The sequence below is a fragment of the Fukomys damarensis genome, unplaced genomic scaffold, assembly GCF_012274545.1.
Source record: "Fukomys damarensis isolate Sample0158 unplaced genomic scaffold, DMR_v1.0_HiC HiC_scaffold_28, whole genome shotgun sequence".
NCBI classification, from domain to species: Eukaryota; Metazoa; Chordata; class Mammalia; order Rodentia; family Bathyergidae; genus Fukomys; species Fukomys damarensis.
Window position 1 is genome coordinate 41399584 of NW_022900940.1, and position 16502 is coordinate 41416085.

Here is a 16502-nt window from a genome sequence, read left to right on the forward strand (position 1 = left end):
CACAGGTAGACAGATTGAGGGATGGGTGACATCTCCACTTAGCTGTGAGCTTTGTCTGCCCTGGAGCACTTCCTGGTTCTCAAGGTCCTAATAGGAGCTCCTAAGCCAGGACCACTGACTTTTTCTATGACATTCCCGGGTCCTGAAATGCACTCAATCCTGACTTCAGAGCCCCATTTGTTCCAGAGCCTATTCTTGATTATTTTCCTCCCCACATCATCCTTTTGATTCCCACCCCCAACAGTACCAACTCTGTCAGCTGTATCAGTGGAGAAGCCCAAGATGCTGCCTCCACCAGCCAAGCCTTCCTTGAGCTGCTTGGTTCAGCTGTCTGTTTCTTGGAGCAGGGGCCCACTAAGGCATGCAGAGGCTAGGAGCTGTCTGTTCCCACAGCAGGCTTTATTGTCCATACCACACCCACAGGCCCTGTTCTGTGCCCAACAGAAGCTGGCATGTTTACTCAGAGCAGGTTGGAAACTATATAGTCAGTGTGGACACCGTCAATCAGCCCTTCTCCATTGTTGTGGACAAACCAACAGTTGACCTTCATGCCCACGCTGGTGTCCTTCCTGTAATCTTTCTGGGAGCCCCTGTGGTAAGAGAGAGATGCTGTAATGCACGGGATGGGCAAGACAGTTGTGATGGTCATGGACTTAAGGTCGAAAAAGTGTGAAGTTGGAAAGTCTGAGTCTAGAAGTCCTTGGTCAAGAATGAGTTTGCATGATTATTCTTTCCAAGTTTCCACCTTTAGGCTTCCCCTTGATTTAAAGAGGCCTAGAGGGAATCAAGATCTCAAAGAGAAACAGCACTGCAGAAGCCAGAGCCCACCAGGAAAATGTGCCACTACCGAGAGGGCTCCTTGCTCTTGTATTGTTTCTGGGCAGGGTGAGCTAGATGGTGTCAGAGGTGTCTCCTCACCTTGTGACAGTCAGCTGATGGTTCTTCACCACCATTATGGCATCTGGCTTTGTGGGGTCAGAGCCTGGGTGGACGTCGGACACCTCAAAGTCAAAGGGGTGGAAGAATTGACCTGGAAACAAAAACATTCAGGCTCTCGGGCCCTGGCCATTGCCATAGGTAATGTGGCTTCTGGCCTTTCAGGGTTAACAGAATTGAATGGAGTGTGAACTGAGTACAGGGTGATGGCCTCTCTCATGTTTCTGTGTCTGAACCTTCCTTACCCAGCAGGCCATGTGTCTGTGCTGACATCCGGTGACTGTCTACCACATAGAAGCCTAGAAAGTCATGTTTCTTCCACACCCGGTGCAGCACAACCACAAAGGTAACCCCGCGTCCAAAGGAAATCACCATGTTCTTCTTCCTATTGATTGTCACAGACAGCCTAGGAGAAAAGAGGAGGTGGCTTTGAGGCCCATGACTTTTTTGAAGCTTTTTTGGGTGAGGCTTTTTTGGGTACATAGCACCTGAGAGCACACAGACTCGAGGAGCTATGGGAGGAGGGTAGAAAAGGCTATGCCTTGTACATGTCCCTGCCCTCCAGTAAGAGGATCTCATGTAAGCAGGAGAGGGCTGTCCTGGGAGTCCCGGCCCCAGCTCAGCCACTGACTTCCTGTGTGGACTTGGGCAGGTTGTGCCCCCTCTCTGAGCCTCAGTGGGAATATCACTCCTGCCCTGCCCACCAGGCTCTAGAGGATCTGAAGATACAAGAAAGGCTAAGGAGTTTGGGATCTTTTAGCTTCAGCCAGAGAAAATGCAATATTAACCTAATGCTTTCTTTTATTTTTCTTTCTTTCTCTCTTCTTTATTTTATTTTATTTTTGAGACAGGGTCTTACTATGTTGTCCAGGCTGGATTTGAACTAAGCTCAAGCAACCCTCCCACTGCAGGCTTCTGAGCCACTGGGACTTACAGGTGCCTGCCACTATGCCCAGGTTTTACCCAGTGTTCTCATCCAGTGAGTCTCTCCCTCAGAGTCAGTCCTAGGATCTCTCCAGCTACCAATTCTGGCTCTGACAGGAGTCCCAGGGCTAGTTGGGAACACTGTGGTTGCTTTCTCTGAGGTCTGAACTCTTGTGATGCCCTATGGATATCTGTCTTGGGATTGGTCCAGATCCCTCAAAAGTTTCAGGCTGTTGTATCCCTTGGAGACAGTTGGAGGACCTTACCCATCCTGTGTGACTGTGACTGTGTCCAGCCAGCTCAAAGTGGTCGGCACAACCCCATTCCACAGGGTGATCTTCTCTGTTGTCACCTCAATCCGGAAGTCCATCTGAGCATTGGTAATGCCCAGTTTCCCAAAGTAAGTCTTTCTGGTGTTGGAGTTGGAGCTGTCTCTCTTATCTCCAATGATCTGCCCATTAACAGAGAGACCTGCCGGAGGGAGGGTCAGGGAGAGACATCGGAAACCCTCTTGAGTAAAGGCTGATATTTAGGGGTATGCCTTCCCCTTCAACCAGACCTGTTGAAGGGTAGCAGAGCAGGGCCCCCAAGGAAAGCCTAGGCCTTCAGAACACAGTTCTATCTGTTGTAGACTCTTCAGGTCTGGTTTCTACAGGGACATTGTGAATCTGGCCCTTGCCTAGACCAGAGAGTGTATGTAGTCCAGAGAAAGCTTCCTACATACAGCTGGGTCTTACCCCCAGCCGCCAGGCTACCCAGCAACTCGACCTCTTTCTAAGAGTAGGAGCAAGAGGCCGAGGCCGAAGGATCGCAAGTTCGAGCCCAGCCTGGATGACTTATCAAGACCCTGTCTCAAAATTTTAAAAAATTAAAAGGGCTGAGGTTGTAGCTCAGAGTGAAGGCCTTGGGTTCCATCCTCAGTATGGGGGCAGGAAAAAAAAGCACTGGAAACATCCTGGTGGCCCCTGCCCCAGCCCTAGAATGTTCTGCCTGTGAAGGTGGGTGTGTTAGTGGGCACAGTGAGGAGGTCCTGGCTCGTGAGCCCACCAAGGGGTTCTAGATACCTCTTCTGGAAGAACCCAGACCTGCAGCCCCTACCTGTGACCGGGTCCTGAATGAGGCTCAGCACCGTGCCTGGGTCTTCATCAATGTTGAAGCAGATGGCATCATCTTTTTCTGGGACTTGGATGATGAAGTGGGGGTCCCCATCCACTGAGGGAACATCGGAGAAGGGGCTGACTCCTGGAGCCTGTCCCTGTGTCACGGGCCTTCCCTGGCCCCCTAACCCCTGGCAGTCTGGATCTCTGCTCCTAGGACCTGAGCCATGCCCCAGGGTGACCAAGGAACTCACCGTAGTAGTAGGGGTTTTGAGGAGGCTGGTATCTGACTGTGGAGCAAAAGAGGACAGGGCTGAGTTGGGCAGCTTGGAGAGGGCCAGGACCCGCCGCTAGAGTTTGGCTTAGGCCCCCTCCCTCCCCTGCTCCCTAACGTTCTCATTCCTTCCCAGGACACCTGGCCTATCTGCCTTCCCAGAGAGCTGATTGAGGAAAGACCACAGAGGGGAGTAAGGCAGGGGCAGAGGTGGCCACAATAGGCACAGCTGCTCACCTTGGTAGGCCGTGGAGGGGGTCGCAGATCTGGCTAAAAAGCCAAAGGACACTTGTGAACAGGATGTGGGCATGCTCTCCCCCCAGTCCTGTGCCTTTAGCCTGGCTTAGGCTACTGGTTCCCATTGTTAGGGAGGATGTGACCCCAAAGTTTAGGCTTCAGAAATGGAGACTTGTTGGGCTGGAGATTTAGCTCAGTGGTTCTGCTGCCTGCCTGGCAAGCGCAAGGACCTGAGTTAGATCCCTAGTTCCAAAAAGAAAGAAAGAAAGAAAGAAATGGAGACTTGTCTAGGGAACCCCCTCCACCAGATGGTGGTGATATGGCATGATTTTAATGCTAGTGGTGTGACAGTTTGATGTGAGGAAAATGCAAAAACCAAGTCACCAGCTTCCCTCTGAATAATGCTCATGGCAGACAGATGTGGGGCAGGTTGAGGCCCACTGTCACCTTGATCCTCTGTAGGAAAACACCCAGTGGCATGGATGTACACATGCCAGTGACTAATGTGACAGAGCTGCTCTGAGGAGAAGTGCTGGCCTGATCCAAATATGTTCCTTATTTTAGACATAGGTGGGGCAGGCTGGCATGTGCCAAGGAGGCCCTGCCTGGTGGTAAGCTTCTGCGGGGTGAAGTTCCAGTTTTATGTTAAGAGGTACAGAGTGTTCTGACACCCAGCAATCTCCATCATGAGCCCAGGGCTCAGGCTGCCTCAGCCCAGTCCCTGATCAATTGCCTACTGAATGCTTCAGCAAATAGACTTAATCTCTCTGTGCCTCAGTTCCCTCGCTATGAAATAGGAATAAAGGATCCATGCCCTGAAAGGATCCTTTGGAAACTTTCTGTGGGCTTGAGTATAATTCCCCGACACTATAAGTTGCTAATTTCTGGAAGTTACAGAATGCTCTCAGACTGACTGTCCTTTCCTCAGCAGGGAAGTCCACTCCCAGTCAACTGGTGGGAACCTTGAGGCTCCATGATGTGCAGAGTCTGACTCTCCGTCACTCGCAAGGTGGCAGGAATAGAGCTGGACCTGAGCCCAGGGTTGCCGAGTGCCCCACCCACCTCCGATGAAGTGTCCCTGCTGGCTTGGAAAGACCTTTTCAGTTCTATCCCATCTCCCTTCCACAGTGCCCACCTGGATGCTGGCTGGGCTTACCCTCTGCATCTGTGGGCAAAGAAAGAGGGAAGGAAACATGTATTCGAGGACATGTACTACTAGCCAGGCCCAGGGAACAGATGGTAGTGGCTCCAGAGTGCCAGAGCTTGCTGCCTGGCCCACAGCTGGCTTTGTCATGTCAAGCTGCCTCCTGGAACCGGGAGCTCATGGAAGCCAGAGGCTTGGCCCAAACATTTGCCTCATATGCGTCAGAATGCCAAGCCTCTCCACCCTGCAGCCAGTTACAGTGGGCATTTGGGAGTTCCATCCACCCACTCATAGAGTACAGTCTGGGGTCTGGTTGAGGAGGCTTCGACCTTTTTCTCACAATCCTCAGGTGTCTGCTCCCTGGACCCAACTTTTGGGTTAGAAGTGCTTCTTGTCTAACCGAGCCCTTGAATTCTGCAGCCTAATTCCCTTCCTTGAAATGCCCCTGGGCACACTGCCCAGAGGCTCAGAAGCTCCTGTCTGTCCACACCTCACTGTCTCTGATGACTGCTTTTGCCACCCCACCTTCCCTACCCCTTGGCCGTTTTCCTTCTGACACCGTAGACCTGCCTTTCTTTAGGAGGTCTGGCCTTCTCGGGCTGGCCAACTCCTCTGCTGGGTACCCGGGGCGAGAGTCTCCAGATTCTGCCCTTCTCTCTCTGTGCCTACCTTCCCCAGGCTTGTCAGCGAAGGCCATCTGGTTCTCATTGTCCTCTGGCTTGGTCACCACCATGGAAGTCAGTGGAGTCACAAAGTGGTACTTGAGGGACAGGTCCAGGGCCTGGGCTGTGAGGTTCTCCTTCTCCTCGCTCTGAGCGTTCTTGCTGTGTGGAGAGTCAGCCCTGAGAACAGCTCTCTGTCTGCCTTCCCCTCCAGTGGCCCCTAGAACCAGACCAAGATGCCCAGGGACAACCAGGGATTCTCCCTACCCCCACCACATTGATGAATTCCCCGATGGACCCCAGGGAAGCTCAAAAAATGACTGGTTCACCAGCTACCTGGGGCTGTTTCCTCTCTGGGCCTCAGTTTCCCCACCTATAAAATATCAGTGGCTTCAAAAAATGTCAATGGCCTGAAATGGCTTCTATGACAAGGACAGTGATAGTGTCCTTGAGCCAAGTGCCCAGCACATGCCAGTTCCTGTGCTAATGAGCCTAAATGATACTCTGTCACCCTCTGGAGTGGGCCCAGTTCTGCCTTCTGGTTGCTGGGGCCTCAGTTCTGTTCGGCCTCACTGGCATTTCCTTGGCCGTGGGGGCTGATGCCAAGCCACAGAAGCACTAGGGGCTAGCCTGGTGCAGGGTGAGGTGCTCTTCCCTCTCTGCCCGCCTCGGAGTGCAGCCAGCACAGGGCAGCTCGGGTTGGTGTAGGGGAAGTATGGGGTGCCCAGGCTGGGTCCCGGCTCCATGCGGGGTGGGCCAGGGTCACCGTTTCTCCAGGAGCTGCTCGATGGTGAGGTAGGCCCAGAGACGCTCAATGAAGTTCCCAAAAATATAGTCTTGCTCCTTCAGGGCCTTCTCTGCCTCCTTTACATCTACCTCCTTTGTGTAGACCAGATCACTGAGGGCCTGGGGGAAAAGGTGAGAGGGGTAAGAGCTGGAGCCAGTGGGGCCAGGTTCAGAGACGGCCACTCCTGGACCATCAGCCAGGAAACTGAGCTTCTTCCCCGCACATGCCCAGACCCCAATCCCTACTTGCCCCGTGGCCCTTCACGTCTGCCTTAAAGTTGTTCATGTCCTCGTCCACCAGGCGCCCGGCCACCACAATCTCAGAGCCATCGTAGAAGTGCTGGTAACTGTTCTGGGTGAGGTCCTGGATGGCGTTGTCGGGGTATTCCACCTTCACGCTGGTCAGCAGCGGGTTAGCCACCTCCTCGTAGAAGCCCTGGGGTCCAGGTCAAAGATCCGGTCATCTCGGGCTCCCAGGCCCTCCCCGCCTCCACCCCTGCCAAGACCAGGAAGAACAGAAGAAGACAGCTCCCACAGAGAGATATATTCAAGAAATACTTGTTAGAATGAAAGCAAGGAAAAAAGGAAGGGAAGGGAGGCTGCCTCGCTAGAGAAGGTGACAGGCAGAGGAGAGGAGGACGTGAAGGTCCATCTGCACAGGTAGAGATGCTGTCACCTGCCTGGGAAAAGTTGTCAGATTCAGCAGATAAAGATGGGGCACTCAGTTAAATCTGACCGTCTTAACAAAAAATTTGTTTTAGTGTAAATATGTCTGCTATGGGTTGAATTATGTGCTGCATTCCCAAGGTTCGTATGTTGTCCTAACTCAGTTCCTCAGAATGTGGCCTTATTTGGAGGTAGAATCTTGACAGAGATAATCCAATGAGGTCATTACAGTGGGCCCCAATCCAATATGACTTGTGTCTTTATTAAAAAAGGGAAATTGAATCCAAGTGTGGTGTCGTATGCCTATAATACCAACACTGGGAGGCTGAGGCAGGAGAATTACAAATTCAAGCCCGGCCTAGGCAAATTAGCAACTTAGTCTCTGTCTCAAAAATTAAAAGGGACTTTCTGGGGATATAGCTCAGCATAAAGGCCCTGACTTCAATACCCAGTACCACAAAGGTGAGGAGGGGGAAAGAGTGGAGAAGATGGCCACTAACAAGCCCAGGAGGCCGGGCTGGGACCAGTCTCTCCCTCAGTACCCTCAGAAGGGAACCAACCGTTTGACACTTTGATCTTAGACTTGCAACCTCCAAAATTGTGTTATTTTAGCCATGTAGTCTGTGGTAATACCCTTTTTATTTTACTTTATTTTGGTACCGGGGATCGAACTCAAGACCTTGTGCTTGTGAGGCAGCCAGCACCATTGAGCTAAATTCCCAGCTAATACCCTTTTTTTTTTCTTTTTTTGTACCGGGGATCAAAATCAGTTCCCTCCACTTGCGAGGCAGGTGGCAGAACCACTAAGCTAAATCCCCAGCCCAGCTAATACAGTTTTTAATGGCAGCCCTAGTAAAGTACTACAATATCTGATGCAATATTTGGGCATATTTACATAAAAAATTTATTCTTTGCTTTTCAGCCACTTATGTTTCACTGACTGTCTTGTGTTTGATCCCACAGAGCAGGCAGTTCTGTTCTGTTGCATAGAGACAAAATAGGAACCATTATTGATGGGTAAGAAACAGGTGCTATTGATGGTAGACTTCAATCCAAAAGGAAGCTCTTTCTAATGCCTGAAATTGTCCTGCAGTGGAATGGCTACCTGAGGGAGTAATGAGCACCATCATTCTTGGAAGTGTGCAAAACCAGGCATACCTGCAACTGCAGGTCAGCATCCGAGTCTTCATAAATGCGCCGGGCGAGTCCTTGATTCTCCAGAGCCATACTCTCCAAGAAACTGTAATCCAGATTCCTGCCGAAGCCCAGGTTATACAAGGAGAACTTGCCTTCGATGGCGTTCCGCACATTTTCTCGGATCTTTTCGGGTCTGCTCTCACCTGCAGAAAGGGCGTTCGTGCTGTAGCCATGGCCCTGGAACCCCTCTGCCCTGGCTTTATCTGGAGATGCGTGATTCCTACACATGCAGAGCTGTTAGTGCCATAGCCACCCTGACAGGAGAAGGCAGGCCCAGCCTTCAAGCGGCTCACATACTGTGGGGAAGTTGGAGATTTTCCCTGGGAAGAGCTGCCCGAAGTCTTGCGGAAAGGTTGCTGCAGAGCCAAGGGGACAGCAGGCCTCACCCTGGGTCGGAGCCACCCGGCCAGGCCCTCACCAGTATTGGCGTCCCCATCGGTCAGCATGATGATGATGGAGGTGCTCCTCTCAGGGACTCTGTGCTCCTCCTGGGCCTTGTTCAGCATATGGATGGCCCTCAGCAGTGCGTCATTGATATTGGTTGCTGTGACACAGATAGCACCATGAGAAGCTGTGCTAGGGATGCCAGGTTACAGGAAACAAGTGGAGGAGGTCAGGAAAGTAGACCCTGCTCATGTGCCAAGAACCCAGTCTCTCATATGTGGTGGTGCTCCGTGGATACTGACTGACTGAATCAGTGATTTACTCCTTTATGAGGATAAAAAGACGTGTGGTGATTATAAAGGCAATTTAGAAAACAGTCAGATGGACTCAAGGCCCCTCTAGCTGAAAGAAGGGAGCAGTATAGATGCCATTTATGATATTCCACAGACAGTGAAGTCTCCCACCAAGAAGAAGAGTTCTCTGTGGATTTATCTTGCTGGGATTAGCAGGGCATCAGGCTCATGGGTCAGAAACAGAAAGAGTACCTTTCCCTCCACCACAGAGAAGACACCTGAAACCCTGTCTTCAGGCCAAAGGCAGCCAAGCCCGCCTCTATGCCAGCAAAGATCAGCAGAGGCTCTGCCCCAAGGCAGCAGGGACATGGGCTGATCAGAGAAGGGGGAGAAGCTGGTGGGCTGTGCATCTGCTGTCCCCTGTGCTCTTACATCCTTGGTCACGAATGCTCTTCACAAATGTCTTGGCCTCCTGGAGGTTCTCAGGGGTGGCTTGAACTAGTTGATCCTTCCAAGTGGTCACATACCCAGAGAACAGGATGAAATTCAGGTAGTCATCCTTTTTCACGTCCTCCAGAATTTTGAGAAGGGCATCCCTTGTCTGAGGAAGAGTGGGACAAGCAGACAAGGAGCTCAGATGGAAGCAGTGGCAGGTAAGGTCACTGCCTGGCCCAGGCTGGAAGGGAGCCCTCACCCTCACCAGGTGAGCACTGCCTGAGGATCTCCCCAAAGGTGAACAGAGGATCGAGTCCTCTTTCAACAGAAAAAGCAGCGTTTCCCACTTTTAAAAGTCTCTCCCTACTCACACTTTTCCCCACCACCCTGCCCTGTCCCTGTGCTGAGAGAGATGAGATCAAACCTGCTGTATTTTCCGACCAGACATGGAGCCGCTGACATCAATCACAAAGACCACATTCTTTGGCACCACTGGAAGGCCTTGAGGTGCGAAGAAGTGCACGAAATAACCATTGACTATCTGGAAAGTGGGGAGAGAGACAGAAGCCAGTGTCACTTTAGAGCACCACATTGGCTCCCCTTGCAGGTAGAAGCCAGGCATTTTCCACGCAAGCAAAATGTGTCCCTCTCCTGTTTTCTAGGAGATACTCTGCAAGGACTCTGAGCCATCAGCTGGCCTGTGTCATGTGAGTAGACTCAACCTAGGGCTGAAGATGGAAGGAGATGGCACCCGGTGCGGCTGGATCCCCTCTGTCACCAGCCTCTCCCCAGCATTAAGGGGAGTGGGCCAGCCCAGCGGAGCCACTGGCAGGTACCTGCACATCGCCTGGAGATTCTCTGTTCACATCGTAAGTGACAGTGAAGTCCCCATTGAGGAGGGAGTCTGTACAGGTTGGGCACGAGCGCTGTTGATCCAAGCTGGGCTTGAAGGACACATGGCCCTGAGGGTCAGAGATGGAGGATTAGCCAGGCCTGCCCACTGGCAGACCGCCCAACGAGCCCCCACTTGGAGCCCTTGTAAGGGCAGAGACCGGCAGGAGCTGGAGGATGGGTGTGCTGCGAGATGCCAGGTCCCAGTGGGCACAGCTTCCCCCACGCTGCATTTTTCTGAGAACCTCTCTCCCTTTTGCCTGGATCCTCACACTCTCAGCTCAACCTAGCTTGAAGCTCAGCACCAGAAAGCTACTTCAGGTGTAAGAAAGCTTCACATTGTGTGGCTTTGCGTGCTGGGTGTGGTGGGGAGGGAGAAGGGAGGAGTAGGGGCCCCTCCCCGGCACCACCCTCAGGAATGCTGCCCTGCAGACCCAGCAGCTCTCTGACTATGTGCTCTTGGTGTTCACCCTGGAGGTCTGAGGCTTGCTGTTTATGGACATATTTTTTCAGTCACTGCCCACGTCAGTAGGGTTTCTGGGATAGCTGGGGGTTTGGGGGACTGGAGCCAACTACCCATCACTAACAGTGAGGTTCCCTTTCATCTTTCCCCTTCAGTGTGAAGTCAGCAGATCTGGCCTCAGTCTCTTTGTCTATAAAGAGGGGCAGTAACACCCGCCCTGTCCACTTGGGTAGAATGAGGCTGAACCTGAGTTCCCTTGTCTCTGCTGCCCCAGTAGAGTTGAGACCCTAATTCCTCTGTGATGTCATCAGCCGCCCCTGCCTCCAGCATCCTCACTCCTTACCCAGGTGGCCAAGGACAAAGATGGCTGTGGAGTGACCGTCCCCTGGCCACCCTCCCATGTGCATCAGCAGGCCCCAGACCACAGGTTTGTCCTGCGGGGGCCAGAGTTCCTGCCCCTGAACTCAGGCCCGAGAGGCATCTACAGCACCTTTTGCCCTGAGAAGGACTTGGTGAGGGCGCTGCCCAGGAGGTCGTTGGTGATGAACGAAGCCTCAGCATCCAGTGTGCTGATGCCCTGGGGCTCAAAGATGTGCACATCGATCTGAAATGGCCAAAGGAAGGTGAAGTCACTCGGTGACAGCATAGAGGCCCCTCTGGGACAAGGCCAGACAGAATGAAATGGGTCCACTCCTGAAGACAGAGGCTGGTGTCTCCCACAGGAAAGTGACCATAGGGGCTGTGGAAGGGGCCTCAGCCCGAAGGGTCCTCCGCTCTGCCACGTGTCCCACTGCTGAAATGTTTCCTTCAGCTTTCAGCTTTGGTGTAAGTAAAATGCCTTTGTACACAGTCACAAGCCTCAGGGAGGCACTTTGTGGTGTTGCCCTGAGGGCCCAGCACCAAACCTGGGTTGCGGTACTAGATGCTGTAGCCAGAGGTGCTGTAATTCCTCTATGCTCCCTAGCCACGGATGAGGCCTGCACTCCTGCTTCTCTGACTCCGCCCTGAACTCTGGTCTGTGGGCCTTTCCCCACAGCTACAGGAAGTCCCACCAGGGAAGCAGGCGTAGTCAGTTACCTCGAAGTGTTTGACCAGTTGCTTGGGCTGGATCTTGAGGTACATCTCATACTTGCCCTTGTTCCTCTTTAGCAGCTCCTCGTAAGTTAGCTCAAAGGTGACCTTACTGCCCGCAGCCACGTTGACAGAGACTGTGAATTTCTCCAACTTCCTCCCGGAGGCCCTAGACAGGGTATGAGAGAGTGCCTGCCCCAAAGACTGCATGTGCCCACCCAGCCCTGGGCTCAGGTTCCAGCCTGACCATTCTGAGCCTCTGTTGCCTCGACCTAAAGTGAGATAGTGCAGACGTTATGGGCACATTTAGCTATACCAATAGTCATAGCTGCTGTTTGCATCTCCGCAGGCCTCGGCAGCCCAGATGTTCTCAAGCCCTCTGGTCCACACTTACTTGACCAAGCCAGCTGTCTTGCCTTGGGACACAGCCTTTTCATACTGCTTCTTGGCGACTTCCTTCTCCTTGATGTTCCCAGGGTAGGTGACACCATCGATGGTCCTGCAGCAAAATAGAGTTTGGAGGAGGGGGATATAAGAGATGTCACCCTAGACCAGATCCCCCTCCTGAGCTCAGTGCCAACAGCCATGGTGGCGCCCACAAGGTGAAGTTGGTGATGAAGCCTGTCTTGGGCAGCTCCGCGTCAAAGAAAATTTCCTTGGCCTCCTCTGCATGGTTGACAGCCCTCGTGGTGATGACGTTGTGAGCAAAGCGGGAGGTCACCTTGCTGTTGATCTTGGTACTGTAGACCTCAATGCCATCGACCAACTGTGGGAGAGATGTGCTGAGATCAGAGGTGGTGACCAGTCAGAGGGTGGCACCCAGGAACCAGGTCTCTGGCCCGGCTGCTCCCTCCCAACACTTCCTTGCAGGTTCTGAGGCTCGTTCCTGGTAAGCAGCCCCTCGGTCTTCTTGGTCACCCCACTGGAAGGCTGAGCAGTGTGCCTGTCCCCACATCCGGTTGACCACGATGGTGCTGATGTTTGCTCAGTCTCGTTAACTCTGAAATCTGTTTACGTGCAGCCACAGCCAGTGAGAGCTTGTAAAATCCCAGATCTGACAGCCTTCCCACAGCTCCCCATCAGAGTGTGGTCTTCCCTCTGGCCCCAAACGTCTCGAGGAGAGTCCTGACTCCTCTGCTCATCCTGAGCTTCTGCTCACCCCGAGCTCTGCCCCAGCTCTTCCTGGCATCTTCTCTCTCATGGCAAGTTCTCTTCTCCCCTAGTACACCCCAGCCTGCCTCCTGTGTCCCTTGCTATTGGTTGGCTCAGTTTCCCAAACAAGCACTTCTTTCTGTCTCAAGGGTAGTAATGGACTGAGGGAGGCTGTAGGGAGACCTCTGCTTACACGGGGGTATAAAGGTGCTTTGTGAGGGTGATGAAGCCACACCACTATTTTCTCCCAGCCCCATTCACAGGGCCAGGTGTCAGCAAGTATGGGCAAGTGTTTGTGGGAGGAAGGGATGACTGATGGGGTCCTCCTGAGCAGCCTCCCCACAGCCTGGAGGGCCACAGCTCCGTGGGACAGCAGGCCACAAGCTGTTTGCCAGCGGTGTGACCTGCCATTGTGGCTCGAACCTCCAGCAGTTGGGGAAGCAGCTGTCTCCTGCCAAGCCCCACCTGGATCCTGCCCCAGTGAAAGTTCTCACCCCTTCTGGGAGGCTCCGTTTCTGCAAAACAAAGACAAACAGAGAGATCAGGTCAAAGGTAAGGCCAACATGGCCTGGGAAGGTTCTGGGCTGGGCCCAGGCCTCAGCAGTGCCCCCACCACCTAACTGTGAGGGACCTCCGGACACAAGATCCTCCCAGGCCACATGCCAGGGTGGAAGGATTCTTGAATAGGTGAAGACACTGAGGTCCAGAAAGGGACAGGTCTCCAGGTTACCCAGCAAACAGAAAAGGGAAAACTACACCCAGAGCTCTCTTTGCAGCCCACAAACCCCAGCTCCTTCTGGTTCTCGTTCTGCTTTCCCTAGCCCAGCCCCGCAGGCCTCTTCCCAGAACACCCCACCTCCACCCACAGCCCATAGGGGTCAGCTCTGAATTCTGTAGAGACCTCTGCACCTAAGACTTCAGCCTTCAAACCTCACTGAATCAAGAAGTTCATGGTGTGTTGCCCAATGTTGCTAAGGGTTACAGAGCAGGCTAGAATAGGCTTTGGCTGGGCCCTAGTTCACCCGGTGTCTCGCACTGTCCAGCAGTGCAATGCCCATTCCATTCCTCTGCCTCTTCACCCCACTCAGAGGACCGCCTAGCACGGTGTCTTCTCCCTGTTTGACCCCCCCGCCCAGTGCTCTGATGGTAAAAGGGGGCAGACTCACCCCTAGCCGGGGGATTCTTCTTGGACCGAAAGAGGCTGCCAAGCTGGAGAACAAAGCCAGTGCGAGGCAGGGCCACCAAGCAGATGCCATTGCTGAGCACACAGGCCTGGCCAGTCCTCTTTATATTAGCCCAGTGTTTCCCAAGCAGGGTCAGTGACCCACAGAAAGGGCTGGCACAGATGTGGGCAGCTTTCTGGGAAGCTAGGTGTGGGTGTGTTTGTCCGGAAAGGCCCAGTGGGGGCAGTCAGCTGTATTAGGGCTTCTCTCCTGCCAGGCAGGGGCCATGGAGAATAGAAGCTGTATGTGGACAAGGGGGCCCTGGGCTTCCCTGGTGTGGGTGATGGAGATGGGGTTTCCCAGAGAGCAGGAGGCATCTTGCATCATTGCCTTTTGTCCTTACCACTCAAACAGTGCTGCTCCAGCCCCTGGATCACAGCCCCTCCTTTCTCAAGTTACCCAGGGCGCAAAAATAGACCATCACCCTCAGGCTTGGACCTCTACACCTGAGCCTTGTGCTCTTTACCCTTCCCTGGCTCCCAGGACCTCAGAAAAAGGTTAAACCTTAAGTCCTGCAGCCTAGCCCACTCTTTGGGATATGGCTCCAACTTACTGTCCCCACACTGACGTGCCCTCTCTTTGCTGTGCATGGCATCTCTCACCTCTCTACCATTCTGGGGACCCCTTCTCCAGGAGCCTTCTGCCCTCTTCCTCTAATGGCCTATAGGACAACCCTGCCCCACACTCCAAATTCCCCGAGGGCTTGTCTTGGCATTATATTAAAGTTTGTGTGCTCAGGTCTGATGGTCCCCTCTGAATGCAGGAAGTATCCTGCACGGGTACAACCTTGGATGTAACATCCCTCCTAGGGCCTGGATGTAACCCTGTCCTTCCAGGGTCTGGCCAGGGACTTGGCTGACCTCAGTCGTTCCCCTAAGTGTCACCTGTGAGGCTAGGGATCTGGCATCCAGGACAATGGAAGCTTCAGAAGCCAGAGCCCCTGAATGAGGACTGAGACCCTTCTAGTGAGACCTGAGGTCTCCTAAGACACACCAAGGCCCTGTCAGTCCCCAGCCCCTCAGAGAGGCTTGCCATATGCCCACTATGCCCATGGCTTCTCTCAGCAGTGCTGCCCCAGTAACCCTCCCATGTGACCCACTGCGGTGTAGAGTAGACAAAGACACATGGCCTAGGAAAGCTAACTTATGGATGGACCCATAGCCTCAGCTGCACACTCTGAGCCTGACAATGATGTGTACAGAGAGAGCTAGGAGCAGGGAAGAGAGAGAAAGTAGAAAGCAGAAGGAATGAGGTGGAGGATGCCAAAGGAAGGGTATGGACACATGATTGGAAGTGGCAATAACCACAGAGCAATGACAGAGTTGTGAAGTCCGTGAAATGATGGCAGAGGACAGATGCGCTTCCGGGGGGCAATAACCTCTGCCTAAGGCCCAACTAGGCAGCACTTGCTCTCCTCAAGCTTCCTGAATCTGATGCCGCTCTACTGGCATCGGGTGCCAAGCTCTGGCCAGCAGAGACCGAACCCAGCAGCCACTGACGTCTGGAAGTGGAGAGAAGACCCCTCAGAGGGGCAGTGGGCCTCTTGTTTGCTGGATCTGGGGACTTCTGTTCTTTTTCAGCACCTGTGATCTCTACTGCCATGATGGTTGGGTTTGAGGTGGGCCTGTTGTCCTGTGTCACTATGGCCCAGTGTCTTCTCATAGCCCCACAGCTGCCTGCAGAGGTCCCCACAGTCTCTTTCATCAACCACTGTCTCTTCCCCAAACATTTGGAGTTTTGTGAGAGGGACAACTCAAAATAAGGAATCTGAGGATGCTTAAGAGACCCAAGGGATAGATAGCTAGGGTCTTAGAGGGAACCAGAGTCACTGTGCAGAATTTAGAATTATAAGAGAACTCCTGATCTACCCCGTTTCCATTTTACAGAAAGTGAAGATGAGACCCCAGCTGGGCAAGGCGTTGTCCAGGCCACTGCAGCCAACTTGCAATCCAGGCTCACCCTTGCAAGGCCCAGCACACCTTGGAAGGTGAGTGACCTCTGACCCTCCACTGGCCAAGCACAGCCTGATTGGGAGGGGCTCTGCGTTCTCAGACCTGGGCACCATGGAGCTCCGTATTTGTGTTTATCATCTGGGTTCCCAGAACCAGTCCCCATGCTGACTGAGCCCTCATGGGCCTTATCTGTAGTGGGAACTGGACAGAAGTCAGCAGAGAAGAAAACAGAAACTCAGGAACAGAGTGGATGGAGGTGCACACACCTTTATACAAAGGCTCAGTGGCTCCCCAGAGTCTGCACACAGTGATGTCATACTGTAACTGGGTCAAGACCAAACCAAGGGAAGGCACCCTAGTGAGGTAATTCTAGACTTCGGTGTGAGGATACCATGGCTGTGGTTCCTGGGGCCCTGGAACCCTGGGTTTGGCAGTGGTTGTCTCTGCCTTTGAGAAGTACCAGCTTGGTCATCAGAGATGGCCACCCCAGCATAGAAGTGGGCTGAAGTAGAGGCCCTGATGCCAGTGGTTCAGCTTCCTGTTCCTTGAGGACTTCTTCAGGACCCCAAGACTGTCTAGAAATCATTGTTTCGTATGCTCATTGTGAGTTATCCAGAACTGAGTCCCAGTAGGTTTTGGCCATCTGCTGACTAGAATATTCATATAGGACAGATGCTTGATGTCAACAGCAAGGGTTCAAATCCTGACTCTGCCA

The 16502-nt window shown here is 53.1% G+C and overlaps 1 protein-coding gene across 3 annotated transcripts; it reads right to left on the reverse strand.

Moving 5' to 3' along the window:
- Positions 1 to 378: 378 nt before the first annotated feature.
- On the reverse strand, positions 379 to 13897 carry Itih3 (inter-alpha-trypsin inhibitor heavy chain 3). Of its 3 annotated transcripts, none has more exons than XM_010643082.1 (22): positions 13779 to 13897; positions 13107 to 13127; positions 12060 to 12226; positions 11855 to 11959; positions 11467 to 11629; positions 10880 to 10993; positions 9872 to 9997; positions 9460 to 9576; positions 9033 to 9201; positions 8342 to 8467; positions 7885 to 8066; positions 6311 to 6496; positions 6041 to 6180; positions 5282 to 5436; positions 4625 to 4633; positions 3469 to 3501; positions 3212 to 3247; positions 2959 to 3072; positions 2127 to 2331; positions 1182 to 1342; positions 919 to 1030; positions 379 to 590 (listed from the first exon to the last, which is right to left on the reverse strand). In XM_010643082.1, exons 1-22 carry the CDS (start codon positions 13866 to 13868, stop codon positions 461 to 463), a joined length of 2661 nt encoding a protein of 886 aa, XP_010641384.1. In that variant the 5' UTR covers positions 13869 to 13897; the 3' UTR covers positions 379 to 460. The 3 variants fall into 3 exon arrangements, with proteins under 3 accessions (XP_010641384.1, XP_010641383.1, XP_010641385.1); XM_010643081.1 differs by having other exon boundaries at positions 4604 to 4633; XM_010643083.1 differs by lacking the exon at positions 3469 to 3501.
- Positions 13898 to 16502: the final 2605 nt, after the last annotated feature.

What these genes read in the sequence shown, in the direction of transcription:
- Itih3 (XM_010643081.1), bottom strand. Translation starts at nt 13,868, where the DNA reads ATGGCATCTGCTTGGTGGCCCTGCCTCGCACTGGCTTTGTTCTCCAGC. An exon ending in AACTGGTCAAACACTTCGAG is followed by an intron (nt 10,994 to 11,466) that starts GTAACTGACTAC and finishes TGGCCATTTCAG; the next exon opens with ATCGATGTGCACATCTTTGA. An exon ending in GAGCATTCGTGACCAAGGAT is followed by an intron (nt 8,468 to 9,032) that starts GTAAGAGCACAG and finishes TCTGTGTCACAG; the next exon opens with CAACCAATATCAATGACGCA.